This window comes from Podarcis erhardii, assembly GCF_964252035.2.
Source record: "Podarcis erhardii genome assembly, chromosome: 11".
NCBI lineage: Eukaryota > Metazoa > Chordata > Lepidosauria > Squamata > Lacertidae > Podarcis > Podarcis erhardii.
In genome coordinates this window covers 1911629-1925711 of record NC_138501.1, presented here as the reverse complement: position 1 = coordinate 1925711, position 14083 = coordinate 1911629, and the positions used below count along the sequence as shown (strand labels likewise).

Below are 14083 nucleotides of genomic sequence, written 5' to 3'. Positions count from 1 at the left end.
ATAAGAATCTGTAGGGTGCAGTGCTCCAAGTTCACTTTCCCCAGGTGATCCAAGTGACGTTGTGAGTCTACACAGGGGCAGGCAGTCTTTCAGGAAACCCGGCCCGGCGGGAACCAGAGGACACTGAAGCAGCATTCCCTCGGAGTCTGCGCTGGTATAATGAAGGCGCCTGAAGATGCTCCGCGCAGCAGCCTGGCGGCAGCATTCTGCCCAGCTGCCCTTTAAGGCCCAATCCCAAGGCAAGTACAGAAATCCGCGCAGCCACCGCGGGGAACTTGGCCGAGTGGTCTGGAGGCCGCTCTTCTCTCTGGCCCCCCGGCGGGAGGCGGGAGGCGGGCGGCGGGAGCGCCGAGCCCTCGGGCCGAAGGAGCAGCTCTGGCCCTGTCCGCGCCGGCCGGGCTCCCAAAAGGGGCCTCGGGGAGGGAAGCCCAGCGCGGCCTCGGCCCGCTCGCTCCTGCTGCTTTGGCTGCCGCCCGTCGGGCTGGCGCTCTTCCCGCTCCGGGTCCGCCTCGCCGGGCCGCCCTTCGCCCTCGGGCTCCGTCGCTGGCAGGAGGCTCGGCGGAGACCCAGGCGCCAAGCGCGCCGGCCTGGTCTCTTCCCCAGGGAGCCCAGGCTCGCCGCTCTCGGCCCGGGCGCCTTGCCGCCTCTCTCCCCGCCTGGCCGGGGGCGCGCAGGGAGGGAGGGCGGCGGCGGCGGCGAGGAGGAGGAGGAGGAGGCTCCTCCCGGAGGGCGGCGCGGGGCGGAGCGGGCCCGGGCGGCGAGGCGGCTGCGGCGGGGGAGCCGGCGTCGCCGCTGCGTGAGGAGGGAGCCCGCCATGCCTCAGCCCCCGCCGCCCTGAGCGCGCCTCCTTCGCCCGAGCCTCTTCCCCGCCGGCGCCCGAGGCCTCGGTGAGTGCCGCCCCCGCCCCCGCCGCCGGGCTCCAGGCCCCCTGCCCCGCCCGGCCTCCGCCGCCTCTTCCTCCTCCTCCGCCCCCTCCAGCCTGGCCTCGGCCGCCTCCCCTCTGGCGCCCTGGCCTCCCCTCGTGGCCGGGGCTTCTCCCTCTGCTTCCTTGCTGCTTCTTTCGGCCTTTCCTCTTGCTCAGAACTCCCTCCGACCAGCTGGGCAGGAGCCGGGCATTCCTCTCCTAGGAATCCATAGGGAAAGGAAGAGGGCATCGGAGCGGCCTGCTTCTGCAAGCCCCCCGGGGGTCTTCGGGCGCTTCCCATATGCGGAAGGAGCATATTCTTCCTGGAGGTTCGAGGGGGGGGGAGCCATTTGGGGAGCCTCGGATGCCTGTGAAGAGAGCTTAGATGACAGTTCTGTCAGCTCCCTCATCACTTTCCTTATTGCTAACAAAAAGAGTGGAATTGGATTATTGAGCAACACGTCCTAATCAACTATTAGGCGCAGCGTGACTTTTAATGAGGTGGAATCCCACCTGAAAGTACAGGCAATGATCAGTTTATGTGTGTTTAAAGCACTTGTGACCATGCACAGCGCCACAAACCCAGAAGTGGCAGGAAAGGGGGGCAGGGCACGCTAATGTGCATTTATTTTTATACGTGCTCTGCCATCATGCACAATGACCCAGAATGCAACCCCCCTCCTGCAAATTCCCTGTATCAACAGTTCCCACATTCCTCAGCAGTTTCTCATCTCAAACAGCAGGGACACCCCCCCCCAAAAAAAATCTTCCACACTTCACTCTGAATCTGAATCTGATCTACTCTCTTGGGGGAGGGACTGTAGAAGTTTGGTAGTAGAGCATATGTGTTGCATGTAAAAGATCCAAGCTTTAATGCCTGTACGAATCACTGGTCTGATATCTGCTGCCAGTTAGTGTAGAAAATATTGGGCCAGTTAGACTTTCTGTCCATATCTGTACAAGATGGGTTCCTAGGTTCCTGACCTTTCCCAGCCCTCTTGGCACTGCAAGAAGGAAGCAATTTACAAGTTGCCTTCTTAAACTGAGAGGGAAGGAACCTGGCATCCTATACTGTGTTGCTGTTAAGCCCATAGGAAGTTGACTTGCACTGAGTGGGAAGGGTCAGCTAGTCCAGCTCCCTACAGTGCAGGAATCACAGCTAAATGGATCAGCCTAGTTCAGTATTGTCTTCTCTGACTGGCAGCAACTATCCATGGTTTCCCAGCCTTTACCCAGAGATGCTGGAGTTTAAATCTGGGATCTGCTGCTGCTCAGCTACAGTTCTTCCTTTGTTGGAAGTGGTGATGCAGAAACAAAAACCAGTCACTACAGTAAGGAAGAGACTTCTCCCATCTCTCCAGTTATCCTACCTATGCACACTCCGACTTTTGCTTGAGACTTGGCAGTCACACTGAAAACTCCCTCCAAAGGTGAATGGAATAAGCCAGCAGTCACTTACACTTGAACACAAGCATGCAAGGATTTTCTTGGCTTCTCATACATGTATGAAAATTCTTGCATGTTTGGCAGTGTCCCTATTTATGGCCATTGCTTGCTGCTCATTTCATGAATTGTCTGAGATGCTGCCAGAAGTACTGATTTTGTTGCTGGAGCCCATTCTTCACCCCACGTTCTCTGGTACCCCCAGATAAAAGTAACTTGCTTGGACTTAATCTGCATTCCCTTCATCAGATGTAAGTTACTAGCTTTCATCTTGTTATGATCATACTGTTTGATCAAGTTTGAAGAATTACATTGTCAGCAAGTATGTTGATGATGTCCTCTTCTGCTAACAGTACAGAACGCCAAACTTATTTGGTGTTGTATGGTTCATGTTATTTGAGCCACCTCGCATGCATTTAGACTTTCATGAAGCCATATGAAAGCATGCAATGCAAAAGGCATTTCCTATCATCTTTATGGTGTGTGCCAGTCGGGGCAGTGGATATCTCTGATATCTCTAAACGTAGTGCTTTTTTCTCAGGAAAAAGTAAAAGATGAATGCCAGGTAACCTATGCAACCACTTATAGGCAAAGTATGTGCAGGTGCACATAAAGGTTTGGCTAGTTTGGTTAGCAGTCATAGACCACATGAAATTTAATATTTTAATGAAGTTCATGCTATGCAGCATTGCTGATGTAGTAGAACCTCACATTGAAACTACACTGTAGGTATGATAAAACTGCTTCTTTACTGTGCCATTTGTTCTGGTGTAGTTGTGTCCAGAGTTGTGTACATGCTAGTAAATCTAGAAAGTGCAACTTGGCATCTAACAGACCTCATATGAAATGGTTTGGACACTTGTTAAATTTATTGGTCTCCATTAGCTCTCATTGTGAATAATCGTGGCAGGGCTGAAATAGATTGTTGTGTCTAGGGATGGGTGGACCACAGCAAGCTTTCCTCCTGTATAGCTTTTTCAAGACAATAGAGAAGAGCTACAACTTGGCCTCATTCACAATCATGGCTAAGTAGGAATTAACCAGTGTGCTGGTGCACAGTTAGAAAATCTTGGCCACTTCTCTCCTCCCCTGCTCCCAGTAGTGCAGCTGGAAGAGGGGAGGAGAGGAGTAATAATAATAATAATAATAATAATAATAATAATAATTTATTATTTGTACCCCGCCCATCTGGCTGGGTTTCCCCAGCCACTCTGGGCGGCTTCCAACAAAGATGAAAAATACACTAAAATGTCACATGTTAAAAACTTCCCTGAACAGGTGTCTTCTGAATGTCAGGTAGTTGTTTATCGCTTTGACATCTGATGGGAGGGCGTTCCACAGGGCAGGCGCCACTACCAAGAAGGCCCTCTGCCTGGTTCCCTGTAACTTAGAATCATAGAATCATAGAGTTGGAAGAGACCACAAGGGCCATCGAGTCCAACCCCCTGCCAAGCAGGAAACACCTGCTTGGGGAGTGGGTAACTTGGCCTCTCGCAGTGAGGGAACCGCCAGAAGGCCCTCGGAGCTGGACCTCAGTGTAGCCATGAAGATCTAACTGCACCAGCATACGGGTTAATTCCTACTTAGGCATGGTTTGGTTTGGCTTAGCATTGCATGCAAGCCATTTCAAGGTTTTAAAAAATGTTTTTCTTAATACTGAAGTTGTGTCCAGTGGTACATCAAGTAATCCAGACACTATCTCTGCCATGTGCCATGGACCTTGTAGTATAAGATTCCTTGTTTTGAAAGGAACTTGATATGGAAAATCAAAATATTCCATTAGGTTGCATCTTTGTGCCCAGAGAGTAGCATCACTCCCCCAACTCTCTCTCTCCCTCTTGATGCTACCCTAACATGAATTACTTCTCTCCCCCCCCCCCCCCCCCGCTCCATCTCTGATGTTCTTTGTTACAAGTGTCATTTATTTATCTGGGGTATTTTAAGTCTGCCATTCATCCAAAGGTCCCAGGAAAGAATTAAAAATATCACAATTAATATTAAAGATTTAAACAAAACAACAGTATAGCAGAAGGAAAATATTTCCTTGTACTGTACTTATTCCCTCCCCGCCCCCCACCGCCTGCCAAAGGATGGGGAAATGAGACTAACTGACTAACTGACTAACTGTACCACTTTGAATGAATTTTTTTTTCTTAATTGAGGTTAATTTTAATTGGCAGGAAAATATATCCTGTTGGCTCCCAGTCTCTGGAATGCCCTTCTCTATATGTCTAGTTCATGTTGTTTTTGAGTGTTTGGTGCCAGCTTAAAAAAAATATTATTTGCCTAGGCCTCTTAATTCAGCTGTTGCTGTTTTCTTGCTACTGATTCGTATGTTTACGGCATTTCTTTCTTTCTTTTTTTAATTGTGGTTTTTATATTCTAAAGTCCCATTGGAAGTTGTTTTAGGTGACAAGGATGTAGTAACTTCTTAGCCAGCAACTGCACAAGGACACTGAGCTCTGTGCATGGCTGCTGACTTAGAACTTATACTGGTATATAAATATCACAGTGTATTGATTGACATGAAAACGTAATTGTAATTACAGCTAGATGGCAGATAGATAAAGACATCTATTCTAAAAACCCAACCATATGCACCTCTGTTTACTTCCAGGTAAATGTAGGATTGCAGCCAAGTAGTCTGTTCCCCAGCCCTATTTTAAAATCGGGTACTTAAAATAGGGTACTTTATCTACAGTGATACAAATGTCACATACTGTATTTAAGAAGTGCAGGTGTCTGTACTTTGCTTCCCCTTGGGGAGTGGGTAACTTAAAGGCCAACGAAGGTGCTTGGCAGAAAAAGTCTATATCAATGGCCTTTAATTTCTGAGGGCCTTCATTTCATGCTGACCTGCACCAGAGGCCCACTTAAAACAAAATCACAGAGCAAATCTATGCATGACCTCAGAAGGTGGTAGACTCTTCTTCATTGGAGAGCAAAGGCTGGATGGCCATATTTCAGGGATGCTTTAGTTGTGATTCCTGCATTACAGAGGCTTGGACTAGATGATAACAATAATAATAATAATAATTAATAATAATTTTATTTATACCCCGCCTTGGTCCTGGGCCCTGGTCACATGAGACAGAGTGTTCCACCAGGCTGGAGCCAGTGTTGAGAAGGCCCTGGTTCTGATTGAGGCTAATTTAACTTCCTTAGGGCCCGGGACCTCTAGGTTGTTGCTATATATGGACCTTAAGGTCCTCCGTAGGGCATACCAGGAGAGGCGGTCCCATAGGTATGAGGGTCCTAGGCCGTGAAGGGCTTTAAAGGTCAAACGCAGCACCTTAAATCTGACCCTGTACTCCACCGGGAGCCAGTGCAGCTGGAAAAGCACTGGGTGAATATGCTCCCATGGCAGAGACGCTGTGAGGAGCCTCGCTGCAGCATTCTGTACCCGCTGGAGTTTCTGGGACAGCTTCAAGGGCAGCCCCGCGTAGAGCGAATTACAGTAGCCTGGAGGTGACTGTCACATGGATCACTGTGGCTAGGTCGGGGCAGGAAAGGTATGGGACCAACTGCTTGATGCGAAGGTGGAAAAATGCCGCCTTGGCTGTTGTTGTAACCTGCGCCTCCATGGAAAGGGAGGCATCAAGGATTACACCCAAACTCTTAACGGAAGGCAATGGCACTAGTTGGTCCCTCATCCCCATACCATCCCGACCCAGCCAGAGGACCTCTGTCTTTGAAGGATTTAGTTTCAATCGGCTCCCACAAAATCATCCAGCCACAGCTTCCAAACATCTGGTCAGTGTGTCTGGGATCAAGTCGGTGTGGCCATCCATCAGCAGATAGAGCTGAGTGTCATCAGCATATTGGTGACAGCCCAGCCCAAAGCTCCGGACAATCTGGGCAAGGGGGTGCATAAAGATGTTAAAAAGCATTGGGAAGAGGATTGTGCCCTGCGGCACTCCACCCACCAAGGGGTGGCGATACAACATCTCCCTCCCCTAGTGGCCCCCGTCATCTTGTTTGTTTTAGTCAAACTGTCATTTTTGTAACTGCTGCTCATTTGCGCTGCACAAGTTATTAAGAGGCATTAATGTATTCAGGTGTCAGCAAAGTTTTGAAAGCAATGGAGTCCTGCAGATATTTTAATCTCTTGCCCAGTGATCACCTCCCTGTGACTTTACAGTTTTATAAATCTTTCTGATTCTGCATTCATTTGAAAGAGGAAGGAAATACTGAATACTTTATATTCTGAAGTTTCAAAATTAGAATAGCTGAAGGAAGAGAGAATACGTACTCTACAAATAAGTAATCTGGCATAAAAATTCTTTTGTTACTGCTTCAAATTAGGGGGTAAGGGTGGGGATTTGGCTGAAATTTATGCTGTTTTTTGTCAGGCTCCAGAACAGCACCAACACTTGTGCTGAAAGAGGACTCTCAGAAAATGGCCCCAGGACATAATTTGTATTATAGGTTCTTACTGTTATGAGCATTTGCCACACTTGGAAATGTGCATGCTGAGGCCTGGGCTGTTCAGAGAATTTACTTGACTATCCTGTGATTTGTGTCTGCTTTGTTTCCTGTTTAGAACAAAGGAAATGGGTTAAACACACCATGTCCAACTCCTTGGTTTTTATACTGGGCTGCCCATTTTGACTGAAGCCTTGGTGACACAGGGAACAGGTGCAAGAAACATGAAGGACTTGTGTACCCTGCACTCCTTTTACTGTTTTGATCCTGTCTGGCAGGGCATTGTCTCCTCTGAAAGCGTTGGGCACAATGATCTTATCACAGTGATGAATTGGACTCTGCAGCTTTGAAATTACAAAGAAAGCGTTCTTGCTATGTTTCTGCATAAGATTTGAGATTAGCTGCTATATTTTCTTTGTTTTTATTGTTGGCCCGTTTCAGTCCTTCTGAGCATGCCGTGTATAGTTGAGCACACCAGGCTTCAGTTGGCATACTCTGTACTTTCTTTTTTTACAGGAATTAGAGCTTCATAGAAAGGTATCTGGGTTTAGGGTTAATCTTGCTTATTCAAGTTAAAGGCATCAAGATTCCATCTAAGGAAATGAGAGACCCACAGTGATTATCCGCAGTTACAGGGAATATTTAAAACTTGTTAATACTTAGGAGGGTGGTTTACCCCTTGTTGGAGGGAGCAGGAAACAAGGCCATGTTCTCTTATTTGCAAGTTTCCAGGGGTCTCAACCCATAGTTGAGTGGGGGGCAGATGCTGGTTTTCTCTTAAACAGGAGATGCTGCACTAGGTGGACTTTGGATCTGATCCAGCAGGGCTCTCCACGTTTTTATATGGACCATATCCTGGTAATAGAGGAAATAAATTATCACATTAACCTGCATGTACAATTGGGAAACAGATCTGCAAGTGGAACTGAAAGTGGAAGACTGGCATAACATTTGAGAGAGCTGTTCATCTTTTATTATGTGCCAGTTTTACATAGCTGTCTTAAAAATCCAGATGGTAGGTGGCACATGATCTCTCTCTAGCTTATTTTTTAAACCACTATTGGGGCAGGTCAGTGCTGGGGAGGATGAATTTCAAATAGCAGATTTTCAGCATGGTGTGGTGTGGGATAAACAGGTCAGAAAAGCTTAGCAGGAATGACCATGCCTTGCTGTAACTGCTTGCATGGCAAAGAAAGAGGAAACTTGTGATAAAACGTTAAGAAATCGCTGAGAGTAGCCAAAAGGTAATGCCTTATAAGGTATTAGGACGGTTTGTGGGTGATTCAAAACCACAAGGGAAAAAGGAGGAAAACAGTTAGAAAGCTATTGCACTTGCTTAAAAGGGCTGTGAATATTAGTCAAGTGGAGCTCCTGGTGGAGCTAAAGCTAATCAGCATGAAGAAGGGGGGTATGTAACGGTGGGGGGACATATCAAGGGGAAAACATGAAATAGGTGGACCAGGAAGTTGGTAAACTGCAATTTCCTAAACAATAGGAGATTGTAGGAGGGAAATTTGGACGGGCTGCTTTAGCGTATAAAGTACCTTTGATGTGCCCTCTTTGCCGCATGAGCTGGGGAGTTGCTCGTGCAGCGCTGTCTCAGGAGTAAGCAACCTTTGGTTTTGCCTGATCTCAGTGTCCGACTCCTCCTTCTCACAGAGCAATTGACTCCCTCTAGGGAAGATTCCTGGGGCAAATTTGTCCAACAGGTGGGGATCTGAAATTTGTATAGGACTTTTGGTTTGAACAGCAGCCAATTCCTCTGCTACCCCTCACTTGTCTTTTTCTTTTAACCATCTAGCCTGCTGAAGAGTTCTGGGGACCTTGAAAGCTTGCACACTATTTTCTGGCATCTTGGTTAGCCTAATAATGATGTTTTCTTAATATATATTGGACTTGATTGGCACATCAGAAGCTCCAGCCTATATCTTGCTGGAGCCCTGGGGATGATACCATCACCAGTCCACCAATTGTTTCTTATTTAATGCTGGCAGCTCAGCAAGAGTTAGCTTAAAGTGGAATTCTTCAAAGGTAAAGTGTAGAATTTCTTCACTGCTGAGATGTTACGGACAGTGTGTTTACTTTCCTTGAATCTATTCATTGAATATTCGAGATATCCTGAAAAACAGAAAATTGTATAATTTTTTTCGGCAGGAGAAAGGAGTTCAGCTGCTAAAACTAATTCAGTTTATTATCCTAATAGTTTACTTGTGATTGCAGTTTATGATAGTCCTGTTAGCATGGCATGATTATGGAGTAATGGTTTTTAACAGTGCTATAGATTTTGAAGCAAACTTCTTCAAAGGTTATTCTAATGGCTATAAAGACAGATCTTTTGTGTGTGATCTTGTGCAAATGTGGCAGAACCTGGATGAAAATTGGCATATGCTTTTGAGCTCTTGTTTTTTTGCAAAAAAATTCCTCTAAATATTTGGGAGTGGCCAGATGCTGACGAGCGTGCCCTGGGTGAAGGGGTGCTGCAGACGGGGGGGGGGGGCAGTGGTCTGTAGGGACCTGTACCAGCCAAGAGGCAAGAGTCAGAATCAGAGGAAGATTCAGAGCTGGAGGAAGAGACAGACCAGGCAAGTGAAGGAGAGGGTGCCTCTCCACCCTCCCCTGTACCACTGTCTCCAAAAACCAGGAGAGAGCAGACGTAGCTTCTGTGCAGGCAGAGTGAGCGCAGCCCGTCAGGGGAAGGTGCATCAACTGGTGGAAGGGGGCTGGTCCCCAGTTGCTGCAACAGCGCCATGAAGTTCAGACCTAGGAATAGCTGGCTAGCCAATAGAGTGATGCGCGTAGGTTTCCAGAGCTGTTATCTTGGATAATAAAAAGTTAACTTTCTGCTGTGTCCTTGGCTAGGAAGCACCGTTGGCACTACATTAGCTTTGGAGTAACCTGGTGGAATACATAAAAGGGTAAAGGTAAAGGACCCCTGACAATTAAGTCCAGTCGCAGGCGACTTTGGGTTTGCGGCGCTCATTTCGCTTTACAGGCCGAGGGAGCCGGCGTTTGTCCACAGTTTTTCCGGGTAACGTGGCCAGCATGATTAACACCGAAACCAGAGCAGTGCAAAGAAACGCTGTTTACCTTCCCGCTGGAGTGGTACCTATGAATCTACTTGCACTTTTGGGCATGCTTTCGAACTGCTAGGTTGGCAGGAGCTGGAACCGAGCAACGGGAGCTCACCCCGTCACGGGGATTCAAACCACCGACCTTCTGATCGGCAAGCCCAAGAGGCTCAGTGATTTAGACCACAGCTCCACCCGCGTCCCTGGTGGAATACATAAATAATTCCAGGGCATAACTAAAACGACTCCTCTCACACTTCAACATTAATCTTTTTTTTCCCCTTTTGTTTTTAATCCAGTGATTGCATAACATGCAAGCCGCTGATCCCAGAGGGAGGACTCCTGCCTTCCTTCAGCCTCAGAATGGAAGCAGCCATAAATCTTCTGGCTATTTCCCAGGAAGAATTGTCCCATTTCGTCCTCCTCCTCCTCCAAAGAACCAAGCTTCAGCCAAATTTACCTCTGGAAGACAGGAAGCTCGTGCAACAGTAGCCTCCTCAGCAGATGGGCAGCGCAGTCAGGCGGAAGCGAGCAGAAAGAAAAGACACAAAAACACACTCATCTGCTTTGCTATGTCTAGCTTTTCGTTTTTTATTGCACTTGGCATTATTTTGGGGATAGCATCAAAATATGCTCCTGATGGTGAGTTTCCATCTTAGTACCACTTAGTACCACTACCAAGTGCCAATAGAAAAATCCAAATATTTGTACTGCTGTTCTGGAAGAAGATTGATAGTTTTTAAAACTAGTTTTTGTATAATTTATAATCGTATAATTTAAAGCACACATAATTATTCCTCTGTTAAAAAACAAAAGAAAGGGACCGTTCTCTGTTGTTGACACTAGTGACTGTGATAAAGGCCCATTGGATTCATCTGTTCTCACGTTCTGTGCTTCCACAGCAAAGTTACATAACGTATAGAACAGCAGTAGAGAACTACTTGTCAGCATCCATATAGTCCCGCTCAAGGTGGCATTTTCCAGAAAAGTGTATACCGTATTTTTTGCTCCATAAAAGACACACTTTTTCCCTCCTAAAAAGTAAGGGGAAATGTGTGTGTGTCTTATGGAGTGAATACAGGGGGGAGGCAGGCAGGAAAAGCCCCCCAAAGCCGCACACAAGCTCCGTGCGGCTCTTGCGAGCTTTTCCTCAGGAAGGAGAAGGGACTGATGCGGCCAGTCAGTCCCTTCTCCCTCCTTGTAGAAAAGCCCGCAGGAGCTGCACGCTCCTTAAAGGGTGTGCGGCTTTTGTGGGCTTTTGCGGGAGGTGGGGGTATTCCCGGCTGGAGAGGTTGCGCGCGGCTATGGCTCTTTGCTCTTTGGGGCTGGGGGGGGGGGACCCGGGCTTCCCCGGTAGCCCCAAGAAGCTCACGGAGCAGTGGGAAGGCTGTGTGCCTTTCTGCTGCTCCCCGACCTGCTCTTTGGGGCTGTTGGTTGGCTTCCCCCCGCCAGCCCCAAAGAGCAGGTCGAAAGGAACTCCCGCCGCACTCCGGAGGCTTTGGGTTGCCTTCACTGAAGCCTAGAGAGCGAGAGGGGTCGGTGCGCACCGACCCCTCTCGCTCTGCAGGCTTCCAAGGTAGCCGCCTGAAGGCGACTGAACGCACCTTGAACGGCACATTGTTTTAGAGGGGGAGAATTTTTTTTCTTGTTCTCCCCCTCTAAAACAAGGTGCGTCCTATAGAGTGAAAAATACGGTAAATGTCTTTCCTAGTCTCATTACATGAACAGTGTTTTCTGAACAAAATACCCTGCAGTAGCAGCATCTCTGTCAAGAACACTGGCAGGAACAGCAAAGAACCAGAGCAGAATTTCTCCAGGTGACGAGTATTCTTGTGCAGCGTCATCACAGCTGATATTCCTTCACGCCATGTGCCCAACAGCTAGATGTCATCGTGCATTTAGGGTTGGATTCCCATAATGAGCCCCTTCAGCGGAAGCCCTGCACAAGGACTTTTGCTTGCACAGCGAGACTTCCTGCCCCACCTCTTCCCCCTCTGTGCCCCACCCAGACTTCCTGAGGTTGGGGGGAAGGAATCATTCCATCTGAACATAAAATTCCTCACGTAAACCAATTATTTATGTATTTATTGCATTTATAGCCCAGCCTCCCAGGAGCCCAAGGTGGTGTACATAGTTCTCTTGCCCATTTTATCCTCACAACAACCCTGTGCGGTAGTGAGGCTCAGAGTGAGTGACTGGCCCAAGTCATGCAGTTTTCATGGCTGAGTGGGAATTTGAACCCAGGTCCTGCTCCTACACTCTAACCATGCTTCTTATTTGACTAACCCTGCAGTTCTTGCTTGGTGGTAATTAAAGTAACTCCTCTCCTTATTAGTTCTGAGATTCACTCCTAGAATGTAAATCAATTACAGTGAAGGGAGAAAGAGCTTCTAACCCATTTGAATCCCATGTTTATTTCTACACTGTTATTGGGCTGTTAAAATAACTTTTAGTATCTCTTATGTTAACAGGGTAGAGTTGACTCCAGAGGAGAGACTGGATTAGAATTGTTTAAAAAATGCATCTCCCCTCCTCTTCAAACACATCCAATTATTTCTTCTTCTTTTAGCCTTCCCTTGGTCAGTTAATGATCCCACAGTGGGTTACAATGTATAAATAAAACAGATCCAATCAGAGATCCCAACCACATAAAAATGCAAATGATAACAGTATTGCTTGCAAACCTGCACTCAGTAGGGGGCCATTTTAAATCAAACTCCTGCAAAAACCTTGAGCGAAGAGATGGAGTTTAGACAGTGCATTTAAAACTAAGTCTCTAATAAAAATTACTACAGTGTCAAATAACATTTATCAAGTGTTTCTGATAACTGAAATAGTCAACAAGAATTGTCTAATTACTAAAATTCATTAATATACAGTGGTGCCCCGCAAGACGAACGCCTCGCAAGACGGAAAACCCGCTAGACGAAAGGGTTTTCCGTTTTGGAGGCGCTTCGCAAAACGAATTTCCCTATGGGCTTGCTTCGCAAGACGAAATGTCTTGCGAGTTCCTGCGGGTTTTTCCCCCTTCCCCCCCTTTTCCTAAGCCGCTAAGCCGCTTATCAGCTGATCCGCTGATAAGCCGCTTATCAGCTGATCCGCTAAAAGCCGCTAAACCGCTAATAGCGCTAATCCGCTAAGCTGTCAATGGGCTTGCTTCGCAAGACGAAAAAACCGCTATACGAAGAGCCTCATGGAACGGATTAATTTCGTCTTGCGAGGCACCACTGTAGTTTTAACCATTATTAGCATTTGCATTGATAATTGGCACAGATGGTTTGAAGAAGTGTGCTTAAGATGAGTGATGGGGAGAAATTCCTAATCTCAGATACAGTGGTGCCTCGCAAGACGAAAAGAATCCGTTCCGCGATTCTCTTCGTCTAGCGGTTTTTTCGTCTTGCGAAGCAAGCCCATTGACGGCTTAGCGGATTAGCGCTATTAGCGGCTTTTAGCGGCTTATCGGCTTAGCAGATAAGCAGATAAGCGGCTTAGCGGCTTAGAAAAAGGGGGGGAAAGGGGGGGAAAGTCGGAAAAACTCGCAAGACATTTTCGTCTTGCGAAGCAAGCCCATAGGAAATTCGTTTTGCGAAGCACCTCCAAAACGGAAAACCCTTTCGTCTAGCGGGCTTTTCGTCTTGCGAGGCATTCGTCTTGCGGGGCACCACTGTAACTGGAAAAGGGCAAAAGGGGAGGGATCACAAATGCAAGATCACACGGCAGTATTGCTGAGAACCAGTAGCACTACAATTTGATTTATCCATGGTCTTTGACTGGCGGGTCATGGTCCTGTCAGAGGTTAGTCGTAACAGAATACGACCGCCATGCAAGTATAGGGTAAAGGTTGAGGAATGAAGTCCTCAAAGCATGTTTGGTTAAAAGTGGGTCCTTGGTCTGAAAAGGTTGAAGACTAGAGGATTGAAAAAAAGACGGGCCTTCCAGAACTGGACCAAACGTCCACCTAATATTGTATTCTGTTTACAGCAATTGGTTTGTCACAAATGACTCATCCTCATGTCTAAAATTGTGTGGTTGTTTTGTTAAAACATTTATTTTGCAATTTAAGCTGCTCCTGGGAATCTCTATAGTGAAAAGGGGGGTGTTGCATATTTTAAATAAAAAGCACAGTCATTTTATTTCATTTCAAACTGCATTCAGAAGGGTTTGGGTTTTTTGGCAGGGCAACTCCACATGGACATGCAAGTAACAAGAAGCTAAAGAATAATAAGAAATCTATTGTAATTAA

The 14083-nt window shown here is 47.1% G+C and overlaps 1 protein-coding gene across 2 annotated transcripts in view; it reads left to right on the top strand.

Moving 5' to 3' along the window:
- The window catches only part of CEMIP2 (cell migration inducing hyaluronidase 2), a 59800-nt gene that overhangs the window by 5262 nt on the left and 40455 nt on the right, over positions 1-14083 (top strand). For both annotated transcript variants that reach the window (XM_081880927.1, XM_081880928.1), the window contains exon 2: positions 10140-10482. In XM_081880927.1, the coding sequence (XP_081737053.1) occupies positions 10152-10482 (331 nt within the window). In that variant the 5' untranslated portion in view covers positions 10140-10151. The remainder of the gene's footprint in view (positions 1-10139; positions 10483-14083) is intronic.